General features: G+C 38.7%; 2 protein-coding genes and 1 long non-coding RNA gene across 5 annotated transcripts; all 3 read left to right on the top strand.

The window, feature by feature from the left end:
• Positions 1-1,021: 1,021 nt before the first annotated feature.
• Positions 1,022-1,717, top strand: LOC129379249 (uncharacterized). The gene is made up of 4 exons (XR_008608156.1): positions 1,022-1,078; positions 1,213-1,263; positions 1,487-1,537; positions 1,667-1,717. It is a non-coding gene; the product is annotated as an uncharacterized LOC129379249 (long non-coding RNA).
• A 277-nt stretch (positions 1,718-1,994) lies between these two features.
• On the top strand, positions 1,995-8,854 carry LOC129379179 (zonadhesin-like). Its single transcript, XM_055059829.1, has 22 exons — positions 1,995-2,090; positions 2,220-2,270; positions 2,592-2,642; positions 2,778-2,828; positions 2,964-3,014; positions 3,150-3,200; positions 3,336-3,386; positions 3,522-3,572; positions 3,707-3,757; positions 3,891-3,941; positions 4,077-4,127; positions 4,263-4,313; positions 4,536-4,586; positions 6,024-6,074; positions 6,210-6,260; positions 6,396-6,446; positions 6,582-6,632; positions 6,768-6,818; positions 6,954-7,004; positions 7,130-7,180; positions 7,313-7,363; positions 7,469-8,854. Exons 1-22 carry the CDS (start codon positions 1,995-1,997, stop codon positions 8,189-8,191), a joined length of 1,839 nt encoding a protein of 612 aa, XP_054915804.1. The 3' UTR covers positions 8,192-8,854.
• A 5,512-nt stretch (positions 8,855-14,366) lies between these two features.
• On the top strand, positions 14,367-21,798 carry LOC129379229 (triadin-like). Of its 3 annotated transcripts, XM_055059922.1 has the most exons (14): positions 14,367-14,501; positions 14,580-14,662; positions 15,535-15,855; positions 16,045-16,335; positions 16,459-16,532; positions 16,667-16,717; positions 17,035-17,085; positions 17,221-17,271; positions 17,398-17,448; positions 17,584-17,634; positions 17,761-17,811; positions 17,947-17,982; positions 18,124-18,174; positions 21,676-21,798. In XM_055059922.1, exons 2-14 carry the CDS (start codon positions 14,614-14,616, stop codon positions 21,703-21,705), a joined length of 1,158 nt encoding a protein of 385 aa, XP_054915897.1. In that variant the 5' UTR covers positions 14,367-14,501; positions 14,580-14,613; the 3' UTR covers positions 21,706-21,798. The 3 variants fall into 3 exon arrangements, with proteins under 3 accessions (XP_054915897.1, XP_054915898.1, XP_054915899.1); XM_055059923.1 differs by lacking the exon at positions 18,124-18,174; XM_055059924.1 differs by lacking the exons at positions 17,584-17,634; positions 17,761-17,811; positions 17,947-17,982; positions 18,124-18,174.
• The last annotated feature ends 656 nt before the right edge of the window (positions 21,799-22,454 follow it).

The following is a 22,454-nucleotide window of genomic DNA, read 5'->3' as shown; positions in this document are numbered from 1 at the left end:
TTACAGCACTTCAATCACGCCAGAATTTTTGTAAATGTACAATATTTACAGGTCAAATGTTTTTCGATTTACAAAATTTTAAAAATTCATTGTCTTCTCAGTCTCCAGAAGAGAAGGATGGGGCTAAAATACGACCAGTCCCACCAACACTGGTAAGTGAGTCGTCATCGACCGCTGCCCAAGGTTTTACAGCACCTTAATCTCGACAAAATTTTTGTAAAATTACAAAATGTACATGTCAAATGTTTTCTCTTTAAGCATTTAATAAGCATTCTTTGTTCTCAGTCTCCAGAAGAAAAGGATGGGGCTAAAAAACCAACAATCCACTAACACTGGTAAGTGAGAAGTCATCTACACCTGGCCCAGGTTTTAGAGCACCTCATTTATGACCCAATTGTGGTACATTTATAATATTTACAGGTCAAATGTTTTCCGATTTACATTGTTTTAAATGTTCATTGTCTACTCAGTCTCCAGAAGGGAAGGATGGGGCTAAAAAACCACCAGTTTCACCAACACTGGTATGTAAGAAGTCATCTGCACCTGCCACACGTTTTACAGCACTTGAATAACGACTCAAATTTCGTTACATTACAAAAGTGGACAATTAAATATTTTCCGATTTAGAAACCTAATATCCTTCTTTGTCTACTCAGTCTCCAGAAGAAAAGGATGGGAATAAAAAACCAAAAGTCCAACCAACACTGGTAAGTTAGAAGTCATCTGCACCGGCCACAAGTTTTACAGCACCTCAATCACGCCCCAATTTTTGTAAAATTACAAAATGTACATGTCAACTGTTTTCCCATTAAGAATTTAATAATCCTTGTCTTTCTACTCAGTCTCCAGAAGGGAAAGTTGGGTCTAAAAACCTACTGTCCCACAAACACTGGTAAGTGAGAAGGCATCTACACTTGCCCCAGGTTTTAGAGCACCTCATTTATGACCCAATTGTGGTACATTTATAATATTTACAGGTCAAATGTTTTCCGATTTACATTGTTTTAAATGTTCACTGTCTACTCAGTCTCCAGAAGAGAAGAATGGGGCTAAAATTCCACCAGTCCCACCAACACTGGTAAGTGAGTCGTCATCGACCCTGCCCAAGGTTTTACAGCACCTTAATCATAACCCAATTTTTGTAAAATTACAAAATTTACAAGTCAAATGATTTCCCATTAAGAATTTAATAATCCTTCTTTTTCTACTTAGTCTCCAGAAGAGAAAGATGGGGCTAAAAAACCAACAGTCTCAGCAACACTGGTAAGTGAGAAGTCATCTACACCAGTCCCATGTTTTGCAGTACCTTAACCTCAACCCAATTTTTTTAAAATTAAAAAATGTACATGTCAACTGTAAGTGAGAAGTCATCTGCACCAGTCCCATGTTTTACAGTACCTTAATCTCGACCCACTTTTTTTAAAATTAGAAAATGTACATGTCAACTGATTATTAAGCATTTAATAATCCTTGTCTTTCTACTCAGTCTCCAGAAGGGAAAGATCGGTCTAAAAAACCAACAGTCCAACCAACACTGGTAAGTGAGAAGTCATCTGCACCTGCCTCAAGTCTACAGCACCTTAATCTCAACCCAATTTTTGTAAAATTACAAAATTGTCAACTGTTTTCCCATTAAGCATTTAATAATCATTCTTTGTCTACTCAGTCTCCAGAAGGGAAGGATGGGGCTAAAATACCACCAGTCTCACCAACACTGGTAAGTGAGAAATCATCTACACTTCCTCCATGTTTTACAGCACTTGAATTAAGACTCAAGCTTTGTGACATTACAAAAGTGGACAACAAAATATTTTCCAATTTAGAATCTTAATATCCTTCTTTGTCTACTCAGTCTCCAGAAGAGAAGGATGGAAATAAAAAACCAAAAGTCCAACCAACACTGGTAAGTGAGAAGTCATCAACACCTGCCCCGTGTTTTGACAGCACTTTAATAAGGACCCAAACTTTGTGAAATTACAAAAGTGGACAATTAAATGTTTACCCACATAGAAACTTATAATCCTTCTTTGTCTACTCAGTCTCCAGAAGAGAAGGATGGGGCTAAAATACCACCAGTCTCACCAACACTGGTAAGTGAGAAGTCATCTGCACCTGCCTCAAGTTTACAGTACCTTAATCTCAACCCAATTTTTGTAAAATTACAAAATTGTCAACTGTTGTCCCATTAAGCATTTAATAATCATTCTTTGTCTACTCAGTCTCCAGAAGGGAAGGATGGGGCTAAAAAACCACCAGTCTCACCAACACTGGTAAGTGAGAAGGCATTTACACTTTCCCCAGGTTTTACAACACTTTAATAACAACCCAAACTTTTTGAACTTACAAAAGTGTACAATTAAATGTTTACCTATATAGAAACTTATAATCCTTCTTTGTCTACTCAGTCTGCAGAAGAGAAGGATGGAAATAAAAAACCAAAAGTCCAACCAACACTGGTAAGTGAGAAGTCATCTGCACCTGCCACAAGTTTTACAGCACCTTAATCTCGACCCAATTTTTGTAATATTAGAAAACGTGAATGTCAACTGTTTTCCCATTAAGCATTTAATAATCCTTCTTTGTCTACTCAGTCTCCAGAAGAGAAGGATGGGGCTAAAATACCACCAGTCTCACCAACACTGGTAAGTGAGAAGTCATCTACACCTGCAACAAGTTTTACAGCATCTTAATCATGACCCAATTTCTGTAAAATTACAAAATTTACAAGTCAAATGATTTCCCTTTAAGCATTTAATAAGCATTCTTTGTCTTCTCAGTCTCCAGAAGAAAAGGATGGGGCTAAAAAACCAACAGTCCCACTAACATTGGTAAGTGGGAAGTCATCTACACTTGCCCCATGTTTTACAGCACTTTAATAACGACTCAAACTTTGTGACATTACAAAAGTGGACAATCAAATATTTACCAACTTAGAATCTTAATATCCTTCTTTGTGTACTCAGTCTCCAGAAGAAAAGGATGGGAATAAAAAACCAAAAGTCCAACCAACACTGGTAAGTGAGAAGTCATCTGCACCGCCCACAAGTTTTACAGCACTTCAATCACGCCAGAATTTTTGTAAATGTACAATATTTACAGGTCAAATGTTTTTCGATTTACAAAATTTTAAAAATTCATTGTCTTCTCAGTCTCCAGAAGAGAAGGATGGGGCTAAAATACGACCAGTCCCACCAACACTGGTAAGTGAGTCGTCATCGACCGCTGCCCAAGGTTTTACAGCACCTTAATCTCGACAAAATTTTTGTAAAATTACAAAATGTACATGTCAAATGTTTTCTCTTTAAGCATTTAATAAGCATTCTTTGTCTTCTCAGTCTCCAGAAGAAAAGGATGGGGCTAAAAAACCAACAATCCCACTAACACTGGTAAGTGAGAAGTCATCTACACCTGGCCCAGGTTTTAGAGCACCTCATTTATGACCCAATTGTGGTACATTTATAATATTTACAGGTCAAATGTTTTCCGATTTACATTGTTTTAAATGTTCATTGTCTACTCAGTCTCCAGAAGGGAAGGATGGGGCTAAAAAACCACCAGTTTCACCAACACTGGTATGTAAGAAGTCATCTGCACCTGCCACACGTTTTACAGCACTTGAATAACGACTCAAATTTCGTTACATTACAAAAGTGGACAATTAAAATTTTCCGATTTAGAAACCTAATATCCTTCTTTGTCTACTCAGTCTCCAGAAGAAAAGGATGGGAATAAAAAACCAAAAGTCCAACCAACACTGGTAAGTTAGAAGTCATCTGCACCGGCCACAAGTTTTACAGCACCTCAATCACCCCAATTTTTGTAAAATTACAAAATGTACATGTCAACTGTTTTCCCATTAAGAATTTAATAATCCTTGTCTTTCTACTCAGTCTCCAGAAGGGAAAGTTGGGTCTAAAAAACCTACTGTCCCACAAACACTGGTAAGTGAGAAGGCATCTACACTTGCCCCAGGTTTTAGAGCACCTCATTTATGACCCAATTGTGGTACATTTATAATATTTACAGGTCAAATGTTTTCCGATTTACATTGTTTTAAATGTTCACTGTCTACTCAGTCTCCAGAAGAGAAGAATGGGGCTAAAATTCCACCAGTCCCACCAACACTGGTAAGTGAGTCGTCATCGACCCCTGCCCAAGGTTTTACAGCACCTTAATCATAACCCAATTTTTGTAAAATTACAAAATTTACAAGTCAAATGATTTCCCATTAAGAATTTAATAATCCTTCTTTTTCTACTTAGTCTCCAGAAGAGAAAGATGGGGCTAAAAAACCAACAGTCTCAGCAACACTGGTAAGTGAGAAGTCATCTACACCAGTCCCATGTTTTGCAGTACCTTAACCTCAACCCAATTTTTTTAAAATTAAAAAATGTACATGTCAACTGTAAGTGAGAAGTCATCTGCACCAGTCCCATGTTTTACAGTACCTTAATCTCGACCCACTTTTTTAAAATTAGAAAATGTACATGTCAACTGATTATTAAGCATTTAATAATCCTTGTCTTTCTACTCAGTCTCCAGAAGGGAAAGATCGGTCTAAAAAACCAACAGTCCAACCAACACTGGTAAGTGAGAAGTCATCAACACCAGCCCTACGTTTTAGAGCACCTTATTTATGACCCAATTTTGTTACATTTATAATATTTACAGGTCAAATGTTTTCTGATTTACATTGTTTTAAATGTTCATTGTCTACTCAGTCTCCAGAAGAGAAGCATTTGGCTAAAAAACCAACAGTCTCGGCAACACTGGTAAGTGAGAAGTCATCTACACCTTCCCCGTGTTTTACAGCACTTTAATAACAACCCAAACTATGTGAAATTACAAAAGTGGACAATTAAATGTTTACCCATTTAGAAACTTATAATCCTTCTTTGTCTACTCAGTCTGCAGAAGAGAAGGATGGAAATAAAAAACCAAAAGTCCAACCAAAACTGGTAAGTGAGAAGTCATCTGCACCTGCCACAAGTTTTACAGCACCTTAATCTCGACCCAATTTTTGTAATATTAGAAAACGTAAATATAAACTGTTTTCCCATTAAGCATTTAATAATCCTTCTTTGTCTACTCAGTCTCCAGAAGGGAAGGATGGGGCTAAAATACCACCAGTCTCACCAACACTGGTAAGTGAGAAGTCATCTACACCTGCAACAAGTTTTACAGCATCTTAATCATGACCCAATTTCTGTAAAATTACAAAATTTACAAGTCAAATGATTTCCCTTTAAGCATTTAATAAGCATTCTATGTCTTCTCAGTCTCCAGAAGAAAAGGATGGGGCTAAAAAACCAACAGTCCCACTAACACTGGTAAGTGGGAAGTCATCTACACTTGCCCCATGTTTTACAGCACTTTAATAACGACTCAAACTTTGTGACATTACAAAAGTGGACAATCAAATATTTACCAACTTAGAATCTTAATATCCTTCTTTGTGTACTCAGTCTCCAGAAGAAAAGGATGGGAATAAAAAACCAAAAGTCCAACCAACACTGGTAAGTGAGAAGTCATTTGCACCGGCCACAAGTTTTACAGCACTTCAATCACGCCAGAATTTTTGTACATGTACAATATTTACAGGTCAAATGTTTTTCGATTTACAAAATTTTAAAAATTCATTGTCTACTCAGTCTCCAGAAGAGAAGGATGGGGCTAAAATACGACCAGTCCCTCCAACACTGGTAAGTGAGTCGTCATCGACCGCTGCCCAAGGTTTTACAACACCTTAATCTCGACAAAATTTTTGTAAAATTACAAAATGTACATGTCAAATGTTTTCCCTTTAAGCATTTAATAAGCATTCTTTGTCTTCTCAGTCTCCAGAAGAAAAGGATGGGGCTAAAAAACCAACAGTCCCACTAACACTGGTAAGTGAAAAGTCATCTACACCTGGCCCAGGTTTTAGAGCACCTCATTTATGACCCAATTGTGGTACATTTATAATATTTACAGGTCAAATGTTTTCCGATTTACATTGTTTTAAATGTTCATTGTCTACTCAGTCTCCAGAAGGGAAGGATGGGGCTAAAAAACCACCAGTCTCACCAACACTGGTATGTGAGAAGTCATCTGCACCTGCCACACGTTTTACAGCACTTGAATAACGACTCAAACTTCGTTACATTACAAAAGTGGACAATTAAATATTTTCCGATTTAGAAACTTAATATCCTTCTTTGTCTACTCAGTCTCCAGAAGAAAAGGATGGGAATAAAAAACCAAAAGTCCAACCAACACTGGTAAGTTAGAAGTCATCTGCACCGGCCACAAGTTTTACAGCACCTCAATCACGCCCCAATTTTTGTAAAATTACAAAATGTACATGTCAACTGTTTTCCCATTAAGAATTTAATAATCCTTGTCTTTCTACTCAGTCTCCAGAAGGGAAAGTTGGGTCTAAAAAACCAACAGTCCCACAAACACTGGTAAGTGAGAAGTCATCTACACTTGCCCCAGGTTTTAGAGCACCTCATTTATGACCCAATTGTGGTACATTTATAATATTTACAGGTCAAATGTTTTCCGATTTACATTGTTTTAAATGTTCACTGTCTACTCAGTCTCCAGAAGAGAAGAATGGGGCTAAAATTCCACCAGTCCCACCAACACTGGTAAGTGAGAAGTCATCAACACCAGCCCTACGTTTTAGAGCACCTTATTTATGACCCAATTGTGGTACATTTATAATATTTACAGGTCAAATGTTTTCTGATTTACATTGTTTTAAATGTTCATTGTCTACTCAGTCTCCAGAAGAGAAGAATGGGGCTAAAATACCACCAGTCTCACCTACACTGGTAAGTGAGTCGTCATCGAACGCTGCCCAAGATTTTACAGCACCTTAATCTCGACCCAATTTTTGTAAAATTACAAAATTTACAAGTGAAATGTTTTCCCATTAAGAATTTAATAATCCTTCTTTTTCTACTCAGTCTCCAGAAGAGAAGCATTTGGCTAAAAAACCAACAGTCTCGGCAACACTGGTAAGTGAGAAGTCATCTACACCTTCCCCGCACTTTAATAACAACCCAAACTTTGTGAAATTACAAAAGTGGACAATTAAATGTTTACCCATTTAGAAACTTATAATCCTTCTTTGTCTACTCAGTCTGCAGAAGAGAAGGATGGGGCTAAAAAACCAAAAGTCCCACCAACATTGGTAAGTGAGAAGTCATCAATTACTCTCATGTTTTGTTATAATTTAATCATGACCCAATTTAGTAAAATTACAAAAATTGTAAATGGAATGTTGTCCCGTTATGAATCTTGTAATGCTTCATTGTCTACTCAGTCTCCAAAAGAGAAGGATGGGACAAACAAATCAACAGTACCGTCAAAACTGGTAAGTATGAAGTTATCATTAACTGTCACATGTTTTACGATAATTTAATCATGACCCAATTTTTTTAAATGACAAAATTTACAAGTTAAGTTTTCCTATTAACAGATGGTCGAGATGTGCCAGGAAATTTGTAAGTGTATCTCAGCGTCAGTTCTTCAGAAATTCGATGAGCGCATTGACGCCCTTGAAGCGAAGTTCCAGTCTATCCTTGCTGCACAGACTGACTTGCAGAACCGCATGGTCGTTCAAGAATTAGCAATTAGCGCTCACAAGAAGCGTCTGGGGAAACTTGAAACGAAACGTGCGGAGCTCACAAAACTTGTAACCCAGCAGCAAGCTAAGGTGCTGGATTTGAAAGCTCGCTCCCGAAGACATGCCATCAAAATTGTTGGCACAAAAGAAAGCTCAGAAGAAGGTAGACCAACTGAATTTGTCTCTAAGCTTATCCCCAAACTACTTGGCAGACAACATTTCCCACATCCACTGAAGGTTGAACGCACACACCGCTCTCTGTGGCCCAAGCCAGCGGTGGGTGAGAAACCGGATACCATCATTACCCGAAAACATCACTTCCAGACGAAAGAGCAAATCCGACACCTTTCCAGAACGCAGCTGTTGGAATATAAGGGGAACAAAGTTCTGATTATCCCAAACTACACCAGTCAGGTAATGGGCCAGCGCCGCACCTTTCGGAACGTAAACCAAGCCTTGAGAGGGGATGCGGTCAAGTTCCAGCTGTGCTACCCGGCCCGGCTGCAGGTGCAATGGCAGTATGATAACCCCCCTGAGGAATTCAATGACCCAGTTCACTCAGGGAGGCACGACTGAAAAGGAATAGTGAGCCATGTGATGTTTTTCTTTTTTCTTTTTCCTCTCTGTTGTCTTAAGGTGAGCTAATTCTCTGTTGTTACCCATGTGGGTGAGTTTAATGACTTTCAGGACATTGTCCAATGGTGAACTTTGACCTCGTGGGCAGCTGCAGGGGGTTAGGGGTCCTCTGCTGCCAGTCTCCCTGCAGGCCAGGCAGGATGTACACTGGAACAACACGAGCTGCTTCACTCAGCCAGGACCAGAGCGCCTAACCTCTTATGTTAGGATTTTGTGCTCATAATTCCACAATAAAACTGTAGGGATGTGGATCAAACACTACATATTCTACAGAGGTAAACATTAGAGTTTGTGAAGTCTCTAAGGCTCACAGATCCCTTTATCTCCATTGTTGCTGGCTGCATGGAAGGTCTGACTCCTGCCTGCTGAAATGAGCAACTCTGCAGGACTGCAAATACAGCTGAGTTGTTCTTTTCACCATGCACACCTTTTCTACTGTTACTCTGGGCAACTGCCAATATATGAAACCACTGATCTCAACATCCATGATTTCAGATGGAAAGGTCATAACAAATGTATAAAGTCAAGGTAATATTCTAATGGGCTTTCATTAAATATAAGCAGAAAATCAACTTTAACAGAAATAAAGACTTGAAAACATCAGACTGTGTGGAATTAATCTACATAATGAGTTACACTTGTTTGGAGTGAAATGAATTTTATATATAACTATTTTACATAGATTTCTTTATACAAACCTTGTCCAGGTAGACCAGGCTCTCCATGTAGACCATGCAGTCCTGCTGCACCAGGGTCTCCCTGTTCCCCGGCCGGTCCCATAGAACCTTTTAAGCCCTGCACACATTTACTGACTTGCTGACTCTTTGAAAAATTAATGTTTGAATATACTTATAACTATAGATACATACATTCCATCCACTTAGGGAATGTGTTAAGTTGTGTTAACTCAACACAAGTTAAGTATTTGTTAACTTGTATAAACAAGTACTTATCAATAAATACTTGTTAATATAAGTACTTAACCCTTGTGTTAACAAGTAGTTAAGAAATGTGATTAACTAATTGTTAATCACACAAGTAGTGATTAACACTACTTTGTGTTAATCAACTACAATCATGAATACTTGGAATATGCATGCAGTACATCTGTGTGGACCTACCATCTTCCCTGACATGCATTCTGTCACAGCCTCTCCATCATGCAGCTTCTATATTCGTCTACCACTCATCAGTCAGAGTTTCACCTGCTCTCCAGCTGGCCCAGGGACGCCACGCTTGCCCTGTGGACACACACATATACACCAGATCCAAGTGTGTTTCATTCAGCATTGAGTGGAGAAAAAAGCTCTGACTTCCTAACCTTCTCTCCTGTGGGGCCTCTGTATCCTTTGAGGCCCTTATCACCCTGATAATTAGAAAAAACAGCAGATGAGAGACAAGCAGCTCAGAGAGGGCTGGCAGGAAAAGGCAGGAGAAAACGTTCCTCACCCTGAGTCCTGGATGACCTTTACTGCCCTGTAACAACACAACACAAACTCACTTAGGTCCATTTTGTTGTCCACTTGTGCTAAATTCATAAACCCCAACAAGGCCAGCCCAAGTTTTTTGGGGCCAAAACCAGATTTTAATTGGCCCCTTCCTCATAACAACATGTCAAAACCAGATACTTCATCATTCCTAGGCTACACCATACCAGCAGTTATTAGCTTACACTGCAAAAACTAAATTGTACCAAGACTTTTTGTTTAGTTCTAGTGTGAATATCTTAGTACAAAGGAAATAAAACAAAGAAAGCTCACAGTACATTTTAACAAGAAATGGGATCTTGTGTTAAGTCAATAATTTCTTAATATTGATGGAAACATATTTGTTCCACTGGCAGATTATTTCACTTATAACATGGAAAAACTGCGTTGCTATAAGTGAAACAATCTGCAAGTGGAACTACTGAATTATTATAGTGGAATTATTGATTTAACACAAGCTCCTATATCTTGCTGAAAAGTTACTTTGAAATTAGTTTTGTCTTATTTCAAATGCACTAAGATATTTGCACAATAGTACTTGGTCAGACTTTATGTTTTTTCAGTGTACATCATACTGGTTATTAAGGTGGCTGATTTTAACATTACAGGAGAAGCAAACAAGCAAAATGTTCTAATTTGTACTTTGAGATTCAGAGTGTTATTTAAATGTAACATTTAACTATTTAAAAATATCAACTGCAGACAAACACTGACTTTACAGTAGAGTTAGGAAATTTCATATCTTTTATTTTGTGACTTGGAACAAACAGAAAGTGTAGGTGGTAGTGATGGGTCCGTCAACACCGACGCGTCAACGCATGAGTGAAGCCCATACACAAAACCCCTTGTTGATGCGCGTGTTGCTTTCAGCAAGTCACGTGACCGATACAGGAACTGTTTCAAAATGATACTGGCGCCATACTGTGTGTATAAGGAAGTAAATCTCTCAACGTAATACATTTGCAAAAAGAATTCTTGATCTTTTATGGTACAGCGTCAATATTGATCCTCAAGGCAAAAGAAAGATTTCATAGTTTGAGACCATTTTGATCTAACATCAGAAAATAAGGTGTTGTTATCACTTGGTTGTTGGTTCATCCGATTCTTTTTAGTTTCTACTTGATCTCTCTGAATCTTAGTTTACTTTTATATTATGTTCTGAAGATTAAGTGTTGCATATGTTTGACAGAACTGTCTTATTTAAATAAATCCACCTCCTCAATGCTGAGGCATTATAGGACATCAGAATGAATCACAGATACACATAGGATAAACTCAGGAAAACAGGCATTCTACAAATTACTCAGTTGCTTTTTATAAATTGTTTCACATAAATGTATTTACTTCATTTTATTCTACGGAAGAAGTTGTGTCAACAAAGTCTAACGGTCTAAATTTCAAAATGTTGGAAAAACTTTTTTTTTTTTTTTTTATTAAAATGTGTAAAGAAAAAACAAACAAACAAAAAAACCAGTCCACAAACATCCTCATTCCAAACACGTTCACTTAAATTTTCACTCTTTGGTACATTTTCACATTATTTGTTGACTATCTAAGAATACCAAACATATTTGGAATTTAACTGAAGATATGAGAAAATGCAATATATAATATATAATAAAATACAATGACTTAGTACCAAGTCATCAAATCAGTCTGTCAACTTTATTGCCTGTAAGAATTTTTAATGTCCAGCAGGTGTCCGTATTCAGTGACACAGTGTAGACACAGTATCAATACAGTTTTGCTTTGGGTCGAAACGCTTCATGACTACCATCACTAGTAGGTGTTTTAAAATGTGTAATCTAACACTACAAAATAAAATGAGGTGAAAGATTTTGTTCTACATACATGGAAACAATTATTTATTACATTTTCTTTTAAATAGTTGAGATATTTTTCCATGACTTGGTGAAATGTAAGATGAATTAAAGCTTTGTTGTACCTTTATCATCCCAGGAGTTCCGATGTCTCCATACAGACCCCTCCAGCCTCTCTCACCTTTCTCCCCCTGTGGGACCAGTGACCCATATGAGCTCTAGGCTTCCAAAGGTCAATGCCCTTTATCACCATTTGTATCATCTTTCATTTTCCAACATGATTAATACTTACTTCAACAACCTGTTGTAAACAGTGTATGATATGTATTTTGCCTTATACCGAATTATCATTACACTTCAGGACAGTGCAGGGATTTTTTACAGTAATCCATGCCATGATGCAGCCACACACTGTTTTGTTTATGTATTAATTATCAGTAACTAGTCAGGCCTTTGGACACAGTTAACTATTGCTCCATGGTTTTATTTGCACATTATTAACCACAACAGCAGAGATGGGAGCCTTAAATGTGGAAATGGAGAACTGGCTGGAGGCTCAGATCAATTATTTTAGACTTAAATCAATTGAAAAATATATAGGTATTTTATCTGCGTTTCACTTTTTTTTTTGTTGCATTGGCTTGAAAAATGCGACAGACTGGCGACCTGTCCAGGGTGTACCCCGCCTCTCGCCCGGAACGCAGCTGGAGATAGGCACCAGCAACTCCCGTTAGGAGTCGGAAGTTGCACTATAATTAAAATTAAAATTTTAATTATAGTGCAATAATTTAAATTAAAATTTTAATTAAAGTCCATGGTGTGTTGTCATGTGGTCTTCTCAGTGCTGCATGCATTTCAGACCAGGGGTGTCAAACTTCAGTCCTCGAAGGCTTGTGTCCTGCAACTTTTAGATGTGCCTCTGCTGCATCACACCTGAATAGAATAATTAGGTCATTTGCAAGGTTCTGGAGAACTTATCTTCACAAGGAGGAGGTAATTAAGCCATTTCATTCCTGTGTTTTGTACCTGTGGCACATCGTAAAACTGCAGGATTGTGGCCCTCGAGGCTGGAGTTTGACACCCCTGGCTGTAGACAGAGGAGTGGATGATTTAATGAACAAAGTCAGTCAGGTGACGCAGTTCATTAGACTGAAACAGTTGCTGAATGTGGGTCAGGCCGGCCAGGTTGGATTTCTTAGGCCTGATATAAACTCTAACATGTGACGACATAAATGGAGGCTTTGCTGGGATCTTTGAAGTGGTCAGATTTTGCGATGACCTGTTTATGACTCAGATTGTTTTCTGTGTAGATATAGATAATGGTCACAGAAAGGTACAACAGGTTATTGGAAGATTACAAAAAAACAACAACATAACACATTTTTAAGAAAACTGATTAGAAAAACAAAACACTTTTTTCAAATCTTCAGCCAAGATAACACATTATAATAAAAATATGAGGTTTTCAGAGATGAAGGATGATACAGGTCAAGCTAAGATCCTTCTAGGCTCATCTAATGGAAGTCCACCAAAGAAAAAGACATATCCATATGTTTACAAATGAAGAGAAACACAGCATACATGACAGTTAAATGAGAAAAAGAAGCCTAATTATGGTAATTAGCTAAACATGCAATTTTAGTTAATTTCACACATCAAGTTCAGGCCTTGAACTTACTTGGAAGAACATGGTGCACTTTTTTGTTATCCTTCATTTTAAGAGTAAACAATGTAACAACCCTGAAAAGACTACATGTTGGAGGAACTGAATGTTCCAGTAGGACCTGTTCATATCACCTGAGATATGAACAGGCCCGAGATCGCGCCCTACTGGTCAGAGCTGATAATGGATCTAAACTTATTGTGCTATTTCACTGTGGTCTATGAAGCACCTGGGCATGCAGACTGTTTTCACAAATATTTGTGAAAGAATGGGTCACTCTGTGAACTGTGATGTCACCTGTGCAACAAATCCAGTCGTTAAAATTTCCTCGCTCCTAAATATTCCACAGTCAGCTGTGTTATGAGGAAACGGAAGTGTTTGGGAACGACAGCAACTCATTCACAAAGTGGTCGGCCATGTAAACTGACAGAGCGACTGCCTTCCCAGAAGAGTTGAAGCTGTTCTAGTTGCAAAGTGTAGACCAATGTCCTATAGAACTCTATGGATTAGGAATGGAAATGACTTACATTACTGTTAAGCATGTTTGAGTCTCCTAAAAAGCATTTAAAATAATTTCATCTTGATGGCAATCCTGGATGTTATCATAGTCTAATGAGTTCTAAGATGGTAATTTTGTTTTGTTCAAAATTACCTTAACATGTCAGTGCAAAAAAAAAAGAAAATATTGGATATTATTTATTTCTTCTTTTTTTTTTTTTACCAGTTATGTGATCCATAAGACTTGACCTCAGTCAGATGTGTCAGCCATCTTGACAAATGGTTTGCCATATTGAATTTTGCCATCCCCAACAGTAGATACATGTTGCAAATTTTATGCTTGCATCACAAATGGAAAGATTGTTTCACCTATTTTCTTCAATAATAGCACTGGAATATTGTCAAGGTCTTCTGCTATCAGTAGGTCTGCTGCAATTAGTCACATGCATGAAACAAAACACACTTTTGTATCACTTTGTAATGACTGGACATGCAGAAGCTGGCCTGCCCACGGTATTAGCATATGGCCAAGTAGATTGCGGCGTATTCCTAAGTCCAGCCTATTGTCCGGGGCGTACTTACCAAAGAAGATAAATATGTAATGTACTCTGATTTCTGGGCTCTTTCTGTGGTAACACTGCATAAAGGCTCAGTGCTGTACAACTTTACATGTGGTCAAGAATAAATTAGTCTCTGGCTTGCTACTGACTCCAGCTCCTTTCCTTGGGCTCCCAACAGAAGAGCTGAGTGATAGAAAAAGCTAACAATTACCTGAACCGAAGGTATTTGTACAATATTTTTTCTGAAGCTAATCAATAATAGGGCATGCTATCAACTGTATAATATGTTTATTTTAACAGCTCTTCAACAACAAAAGCTCATCTTTTTAGAGACATGAAAGCTGTGATTGGACTGCAGTTGATGCTGATAGGAGTCTGTTGTGGTGAGCTCTTCATGATTTTTTTCACATAACACCTTATTGACTGTGTGGTTGTTTTGTCTGGATTTCTCATACATTCTACATTGTGAAATCTCTTAATGACACATTGTTTAATATTTTCTACATTGATTCATTTTTTAATGCCTTGGATTTCAAGGATATTCTTAAAGTTTTCTTCTTAAACCAAAATTAAAAGTCTTCATTTGCTGTGTCTGCATTGGGTCATGCCTCTGATATTATCAGACACACACATCATTACTGTGTGGATGATAATCATATCTTATTGATAATAAAGTTTTTGTTGTCAAATTAAGTTAGTACACACTTTGTTAGCATTAATGTCAAATTAATGTATTTGTCGTTTTTAATTAGGTATCTGTAGCTTTTTTTGGCATGAAATGATTATAGAAAAAAACAAAAATGCAACCACTACTGATAACAATAGCAGTCAAAGTAGGAATAACTGACAGCCATCTGCCATGGGCAGATGAGGTTTTGACAAGACAGAGCAGAAAACACAAGAAAAAACAGACAAAATGATGTTGGATTATTTCAGTGTTCATGACAGTAAAAAGTTGATAGCAGAAGATAGAAAACGTTGGCTATTATCTGCATTTCTCAGCAGATGTCCTCCTCCAGGAAGGACTTACAGCTCATATTTCTCATATCATAGGAGATTGTTTTGGATTCGCTCAATTTTGTGGACTCTCTGATAGTAAGGAACTACAACTGTCCATATAGGAGTAACCAACTGAACAGTCATCAGCTGGCTGAACCAAAAGTTTTTTGTTTCAAAGTTAAGTCTTGCTGCTGTGAGGTGTTAAAAATGGTTTCATGCAAATAAATTTGTCTTCCCGTTTTTCTATTTTTCTAAGGTATGGAATCTTCCTGCAATGCCAGAAAGAAGGAAGTTCGTTGTTTTGGAGCCTTAGGAGGAACAGTGAACCTTCGGATAATGAATAAGGCCACAAAACTATCTAAATTCATTTGGGCAAAGAAACGCTCACAGTTATTCCACTGGAGGTCCCAAAAGATTGTAGCTCGTACAGAGGACAATAGATTTAGCTTTTTTCCACATAATGGAACAGTTAAGATCACTAACCTTAGAAGGCACGACAGCGGTTTATATCAACTTGTTGTGTTCAAGAAAGGTCGAAAGCGCAAAGTTATAAGAACTTTGAAGCTTTTTATTGAAGGTAATTAGATGTTGATCTTCCTACATTTCTACTTATTTTTATTTTCTTCTCATACATTAATAGCAATTATAAAAATCTAACATTGTATTTCATCTATAGAATGTGAAATAAAACTATCATGTCTGTTCTGTCAATTGAATTGTATTTTAACTTAAAATTTCAATAATACTTCTGTGGTTTATCTCTCAGCTCCTGTGTCAACTCCCTGGGTAGTTTCTAAATGTACGTCCTCTGGAGAGCAGAGGGTGTTCTGCTTTCCTGAGGAAGAGGGCAATTATGTCTGCAAGTGGACTATGAATAAAAAACCTCTGAAAAACTCTAAGTACTTCTCTGGATATGCTAAGAAAAGGTCTGAGCCCTATTATGAACATGATAAGACTTGCACCATTCTTTTGCAACCAAAGGCAACAGGTCATCTGCGCTGCTTACTCAAGAATCACATAAGTTATTCCTTCATGGAGATAAAGATAACCAGCTGTGGTGAGTAAAAACATCATTAAATGAAACAACCTGATCTTTCATATATGTCAGCTTCATTTCTAAAAGCATCCCACACGACAGATATTTAATCAAAACCATTTTGGGTATTTGGACCATCTACAGCCAAAGAAAGATGGAATATTCAGCTCCCAAAAAAGAAGGAAGGGGCAAACAAACCAACAGTCCCACGAAAACCGGTACGTGAGAAGTCATCAACACCTGCCACAGGATTTGCAATACTGAAAATATGAACCAATGTTTTAAAATTACAAAACTGTTCAATGTAAAGTTTTCCCCTTAACAGTCTTTTAATCTTTCATTGTCGACTCAGTCTAAAAACAAAAAGGGTCAGAAAAAAACCCCGAAAGTGCCACCAAAATCGGTAAGTTATAAGTTATCACCTGTCACAGGCTTTACAACACTTTAAGCATGCCCAATTGATGTACAATTACAAAATTTGCAAGTCGTAAGTTTTCTCATTAACCCTCTATAAATCCATCATTGTGATCTCAGTCTGCAAAAGAGACGAATGGGGTAAAAAAAAAAACAACAGTCCCACCAAAAACGTTATGTGAGAAGTTATCAACTGCCACAGATTTTACAATACCTTAATGATGACCCAATGTTTGTAAAATTACAAAATTTACAAAATAAAAGTTTTCCTATTAGCAGTCTTTTAATCCTTCATTGTTGACACAGACTCCGAAAGAGAAGGACGGGGCAAAGAAACCAAAGGTGCCACCAACACTGGTCTGTGAGATGTCATCAACACCTGTAGCAGATTTAATAATACTTTAATCATGAACTATTTGATGCATAATCACAAAATCTAAAAGTCAGATGTTTTCCCTCCAACCCTTTCTTAATCCTTCATTGTCAACTCAGTCTCCAGAAGAGAAAGATGGGGGAAAAAAAACAAAGGTGCCACAAAACCTGGTACGTGATACACCTGCCACAGATGTTATAATACTTTAATCATGACCCAATTTTTGCAAGATTACTAAATTTACAAGACAAAAGTTATTCTATTAACACTCTTTTAATCCTTCATTGTCTACTCAGTCTCCGAAAGAGAAAGATGGGGCAGAAAAACCAACAGTCCCACCAAAACCGGTATGTGAGAAGTTATCAACCCCTGCCACAGATTTTACAATACCTTAATTATGACCCAATTTTTGTAAAATTACAAAATTTACAAGATAAAAGTTTTCCTAGTAGCAGTCTTTTATTCCTTCATTGTCTACTTAGTCTCCAAAAGAGAAGGATGGGGCAAAGAAACCAAAGGTGCCACCGAAAACGGTAAGTGACACACCTGCCACAGTTGTTACAATACATTACTCACGACCCAATTTTTGTAAATTTGCAAAATTTACAAGTCAAATGTTTTCCCATTAACAGTCTTTTAATCCTTCATTGTCTACTCAGTCTCCAAAAGAAAAGGATGAAGTTAAAAAACCAACAGTCCCACCAACACCAGTATGTGAGAAGTAATCAACACTGTCCAAAGATTTTACAATACTTTAATCATGACCCAATTGATGTATAATTACAAAATTTATAAGACAAATGTTTTCCCTCTAACTATCTTTTTATTCTTCATTGTGATTTCAGTCTCCAGAAAAGAAGGATGGGAAAAAGAAACCAAAGGTGCCACAAAAACCAGTACATGAGACACCTGCCACAGATGTTATAATACTTTAGTCATAACCCAATTTTCGTAAGATTTCTAAATTTACAAGAAAAAAGTTATTCTATTAACACTCTTTTAATCTTTCATTGTCACCTCAGTCTCCAAAAGAAAAGGACGAGGTTAAAAAACCAACAGTCCCACCAAAACCGGTATGTGAGAAGTTATCAACTGCCACAGATTTTACAATATTATTATTATGTCCCAATTTTTGTAAATTTGCTAAATTTATAAGTCAAAAGCTTTCCCATTAACAGTTTAAGAAACCAACAGCACCATCAAAACCAGTAAGTGAGAAGTCATCAACACCTGCTACAGGTTTTTCAGCACTTTACTCATGACCCAATCTTGTCAATTTAAAGTTTTTCCATTAAGAATCTCTTAATCCTTCATTGCGATCTCAGTCTCCAAAAGCAAAGGATTGGGCTAACATACCAAAAGGTCCCCCTAAGTTGGTTGGTGGAACTTCACAAACACCTGCAACGGGTTTTACAGCACATTTAGTGTGACTCACTACAATCCACCTTTTCAATTTCATCACTACTAGTTATGTTCCTGAATTTATGTGATTCCATTCCAATTATCATTGCTTACATTGGGTTTGGCAAATGTTTCCCCCACTTTACAGTGGATTTCTGCATATTATTCGAGCTACAGTCTTTTGCTTCACTGAAAAAAAAAAAATCCATAATATCGATGGTAAAAATGAGAAGATACAAAGTTAAAATGCAAAGCACTACATACCACATGCTGTTCAGAGTGTTACTGTAACTCAGGACAGATAATTTTTATTTAATTTAAAATGCAGTCATTTTAAATGAAGTAGAATTTGATTAAAAAGTTAATTTATTTTAGTGACTTAATTGACTAATTAAATAAACTTAAATTTCAGCAATACTGGTCATGCTATTATTGCATCAGTAAATAAATGAACTTTTATTTTATGTTTATTTAGTGATAATCAGTAAATAACCATCACCTTGTCTACTGATGTGTAAATAAGCATCAGTCTATTTACTGATGTTTTCAAACGTATTTCAGAAATGTACAACTTTTGGAAATTGTAAAATTCATGGAAAAATACTGTATTGATGCTAGAAGTTAGTTTCCCTAAAATTCCTCTTCAACACTAAACTAGCAGTTTTGCTGCTGATGCGTCAAGCAGAAAACTCTTAGTGTAGGACAAATGTGTGTTTGGCATAAAATTTCAAGTAATATCAAATGTATCACTTGATAAAAAGTAGCAGAAAAGTCGGCAGTTGGAGTTTTCCCTGTAATCATTTAATTCCTTATCTGTATTTGAATCGTCACCAAAACAGTTCAGCCATATCATCTGCTGGTAATGTTTAGAAAACCCAATTGCATCGCCGCTTCTATCAGACTGCCTGACAATTCAGTAGATTTCAATCATTAGCGCGTGAATGTGTCTTTAAAATTTCAAGAAAAATTGAGTATTATGAAAATTATATTAAACCAAAGTATCACACTAGCCTTCTCTTCTTTATTATCGATTATTATACGCAACATATAATGTGTTTTTATGAGGTACACAAGGGAACTCCTCCTCGGGCATGGGAGGAGTTCGGAGAGACCATGGAGAAAGACTTTCGCATGGCTTCGAGGCGATTCTGGTCCACCATCCGGCATTTCAAGAGGGGGAAGCGATGCAGAACCAACCCTGTTTATAGTGGGGATGGTGTGCTGCTGACCTCGACTCTTCACGTTGTGGGCCAGTGGGCGGAGTACTTCGAAGACCTCCTCAATCCCACTGACATGCCTTCCATTGAGGAAGCTGAGCCTGGGGATGTTGGGTTGGACTCTCCAATCTCTGGGGACGAGGTCGCCGAGGTGGTTAAAAAACTCCTTGGTGGCAGGGCCCCGGGGGTGAGATTCGCCCAGAGTTTCTCAGTGCTCTGGATGTTGTAAGGTTGTGTTGGTTGACGCGACTCTGCAGTATCGCATGGACATCAGAGGCAGTACTCCTGGATTGGCAGACTGGGGTGGTGGTCCCCCTGTTTAAAAAGGGGGATCGGAGGGTGTGCTCTAATTACAGAGGGATCACACTCTTAAGCCTCCGTGGCAAGGTCTATTCGGGGGGTGGAGAGGAGGGTCCGTCGGATAGTCGAACCTCGGATTTTGGAGGAGCAGTGTGGTTTTCGTCCTGGTCGTGGAACACTGGACCAGCTCTACACCCTCAGCAAGGTCCTGGAGGGTGCATGGGAGTTCGCCCAACCAGTCTTCATGTGCTTTGTGGACTTGGAGAAGGCATTCGACCGTGTCCCTCGGGTGCCCTCTGGGGGGTTCTCCGGGAGTATGGGGTACCGGGCCCTTTGATATGGACTGTCAGGTCCCTGTATGACCGGTGTCAGAGTCTGGTCCGCATTGCCGGCAATAAGTCAGACTCGTTTCCGATGAGGGTTGGACTCTGCCGGGGCTGCCCTTTGTCACCGATTCTGTTCATTACTTTTATGGACAGAATTTCTAGGCGCAGCCAAGGTGTTGAGGGGATCTGTTTTGGTGGCATCAGGATTCCATCTCTGCTTTTTGCGGATGATGTGGTCCTATTGGCTTCATCGGGACATGATCTGCAGCTCTCGCTTGAGCGGTTCACAGCTGAGTGTGAAGCGGCCGGGATGATCAATGCCTCCAAGTCCGAGACCATGGTCTTGAGCCCGAAAAGGGTAGATGCCTCCTCCGGGTCGAGGGGAATGTCCTGCCTCAAGTGGAGGAGATTAAGTATCTTAGGATCTTGTTCACGAATGAGGGAAGAAGGGAGCGGGAGGTCAACAGGCGGATTGGGGTGGCGTCCGCTGTGAAGCGGGTCCGTCGAGGTGAAGAGAGAGCTGAGTCAAAAAGCGAAGCTCTCTTTTACTGGTCAATCTAAGTTCCTACCCTCATCTATGGTCATGAACTTTGGGTCATGACCGAAAGAACGAGATCTCGCATACAAGCGGCTGAAATGATTTTTTGTCTGTAGGTTGGCTGGGTTCTCCCTTAGAGATAAGGTGAGAAGCTCAGTCATCCGGGAGGGACTCAGAGTAGAGCCGCTGCTCCTCCACATAGAGAGGAGACAGTTGAGGTGGCTCGGGCATCAGGTCAGGATGCCCCCTGGACGCCTCCCTGGTGAGGTTCTTTGGGCACGTCCCACCGGTAGGAGACTGCGGGGAAGACCCAGGACACCCTGGAGGTACGACATCTCTCGGCTGGCCTGGGAACGCCTTGGGATTCCCCCGGAGGAGCTGGAGGAAGTGGCTGGGGAGAGGGAAGTCTGGGCCCCTTCTTAGGCTGCTACCCCCGCGACCCGACCTCGGATAAGGGCAGAAGATGGATGGATGGATGGACAAGGGATACATACTTATATATATATCTATATATATATACACACAGAATATATAATTCTTCCATTAACTTAAGTTCAGGAGCACTGACACACCCAAACCATAACTCCAATGTTCCAAGTAATCTACTTATACTCTGCACACCCATTCTCTGTTGCGTTTCATCAACTCCACCCTCTCTTATCATTTACCTGTTTTACATCAGCCCACTTCAATCGATCAAATTTTTCCCTTTCATTCCCTTTCTCCCATTATCCTCATCCCCCTTCTCCTTCCCTCCATGCCATAACCATGCTGTATTCCTTTTTGCTGCAGGTTCCATCTGAGAAACCCACAGGGATCTGAAGAACCTGAGGTAGGTGGGCTTGGGAAAATAAGCGGACCAAATCTTCCTGAAGACCATACCCCCACGCTGAGTCTTCATCTCCCAAGACCTCCAGCATCCTCAGATCCAAGCTCATTCATCCCTCCATACCCTTCCTGCAATAAATCTTTGAACTTACACATTTTTGGCATGGAACTCAGGCATATCCTGGGAGTTGATTATTCTGACTGCCTTCCTTTTAATAATGACTGAGGATTCTCAAATATATATATGTATAGTATGTAAACTGTGTATTTCTAATTAATATATTTAAATATCTAGTTTCAACTGTTTCAATTATAAATCTGCTGCTCACATATTCATGCACCACGGCTTGGACACAGACACACACATTTACATGTTGGAAACACATTGTCGGCCATTGCATAAGTGATGAGAGCTTTATTGATGTTTTTGTTTGAACGTGTCTTTGGCTGCTTGCAACACAGTTTTACATTTATGTTGGACAAAGTGTTTGCATGAGGAAAATCTAAATTTGAAAAACAATTGTTAAAAAAATCCTCATAAATGAAAAATACCAGACATGCAGAGATTCTTAATCTGGACTCAGTGAGTCTTTGAAACCAGTAAAATGTTGCAGGAGAGGGAGAAGGAATCGATCTGATGACCCATCAGTCAGCTTGGAAAGATCACCCAGTTAGCTGTCAAGGTGTAGTCTGCGGCCCTCCTGGTCCAAGCATGGAGCAAAAACACACAGAGAATGGATGGC

This window comes from Poeciliopsis prolifica, unplaced genomic scaffold, assembly GCF_027474105.1.
Source record: "Poeciliopsis prolifica strain line A6 unplaced genomic scaffold, Auburn_PproV2 SCAFFOLD056, whole genome shotgun sequence".
Classification (NCBI taxonomy): Eukaryota; Metazoa; Chordata; class Actinopteri; order Cyprinodontiformes; family Poeciliidae; genus Poeciliopsis; species Poeciliopsis prolifica.
Note: the sequence above shows the minus strand (reverse complement) of the source record. Positions and strands in the feature narration are given on the sequence as shown.

What these genes read in the sequence shown, in the direction of transcription:
- LOC129379179 (XM_055059829.1), top strand. Translation starts at nt 1,995, where the DNA reads ATGTTTACCCACATAGAAACTTATAATCCTTCTTTGTCTACTCAGTCT. An exon ending in CACCAGTCTCACCAACACTG is followed by an intron (nt 2,271 to 2,591) that starts GTAAGTGAGAAG and finishes TTGTCTACTCAG; the next exon opens with TCTCCAGAAGAGAAGGATGG. An exon ending in CAAAAGTCCAACCAACACTG is followed by an intron (nt 3,015 to 3,149) that starts GTAAGTGAGAAG and finishes TTGTCTTCTCAG; the next exon opens with TCTCCAGAAGAGAAGGATGG.
- LOC129379229 (XM_055059922.1), top strand. Translation starts at nt 14,614, where the DNA reads ATGAAAGCTGTGATTGGACTGCAGTTGATGCTGATAGGAGTCTGTTGT. An exon ending in GCTGATAGGAGTCTGTTGTG is followed by an intron (nt 14,663 to 15,534) that starts GTGAGCTCTTCA and finishes TATTTTTCTAAG; the next exon opens with GTATGGAATCTTCCTGCAAT. An exon ending in TTTGAAGCTTTTTATTGAAG is followed by an intron (nt 15,856 to 16,044) that starts GTAATTAGATGT and finishes TTTATCTCTCAG; the next exon opens with CTCCTGTGTCAACTCCCTGG.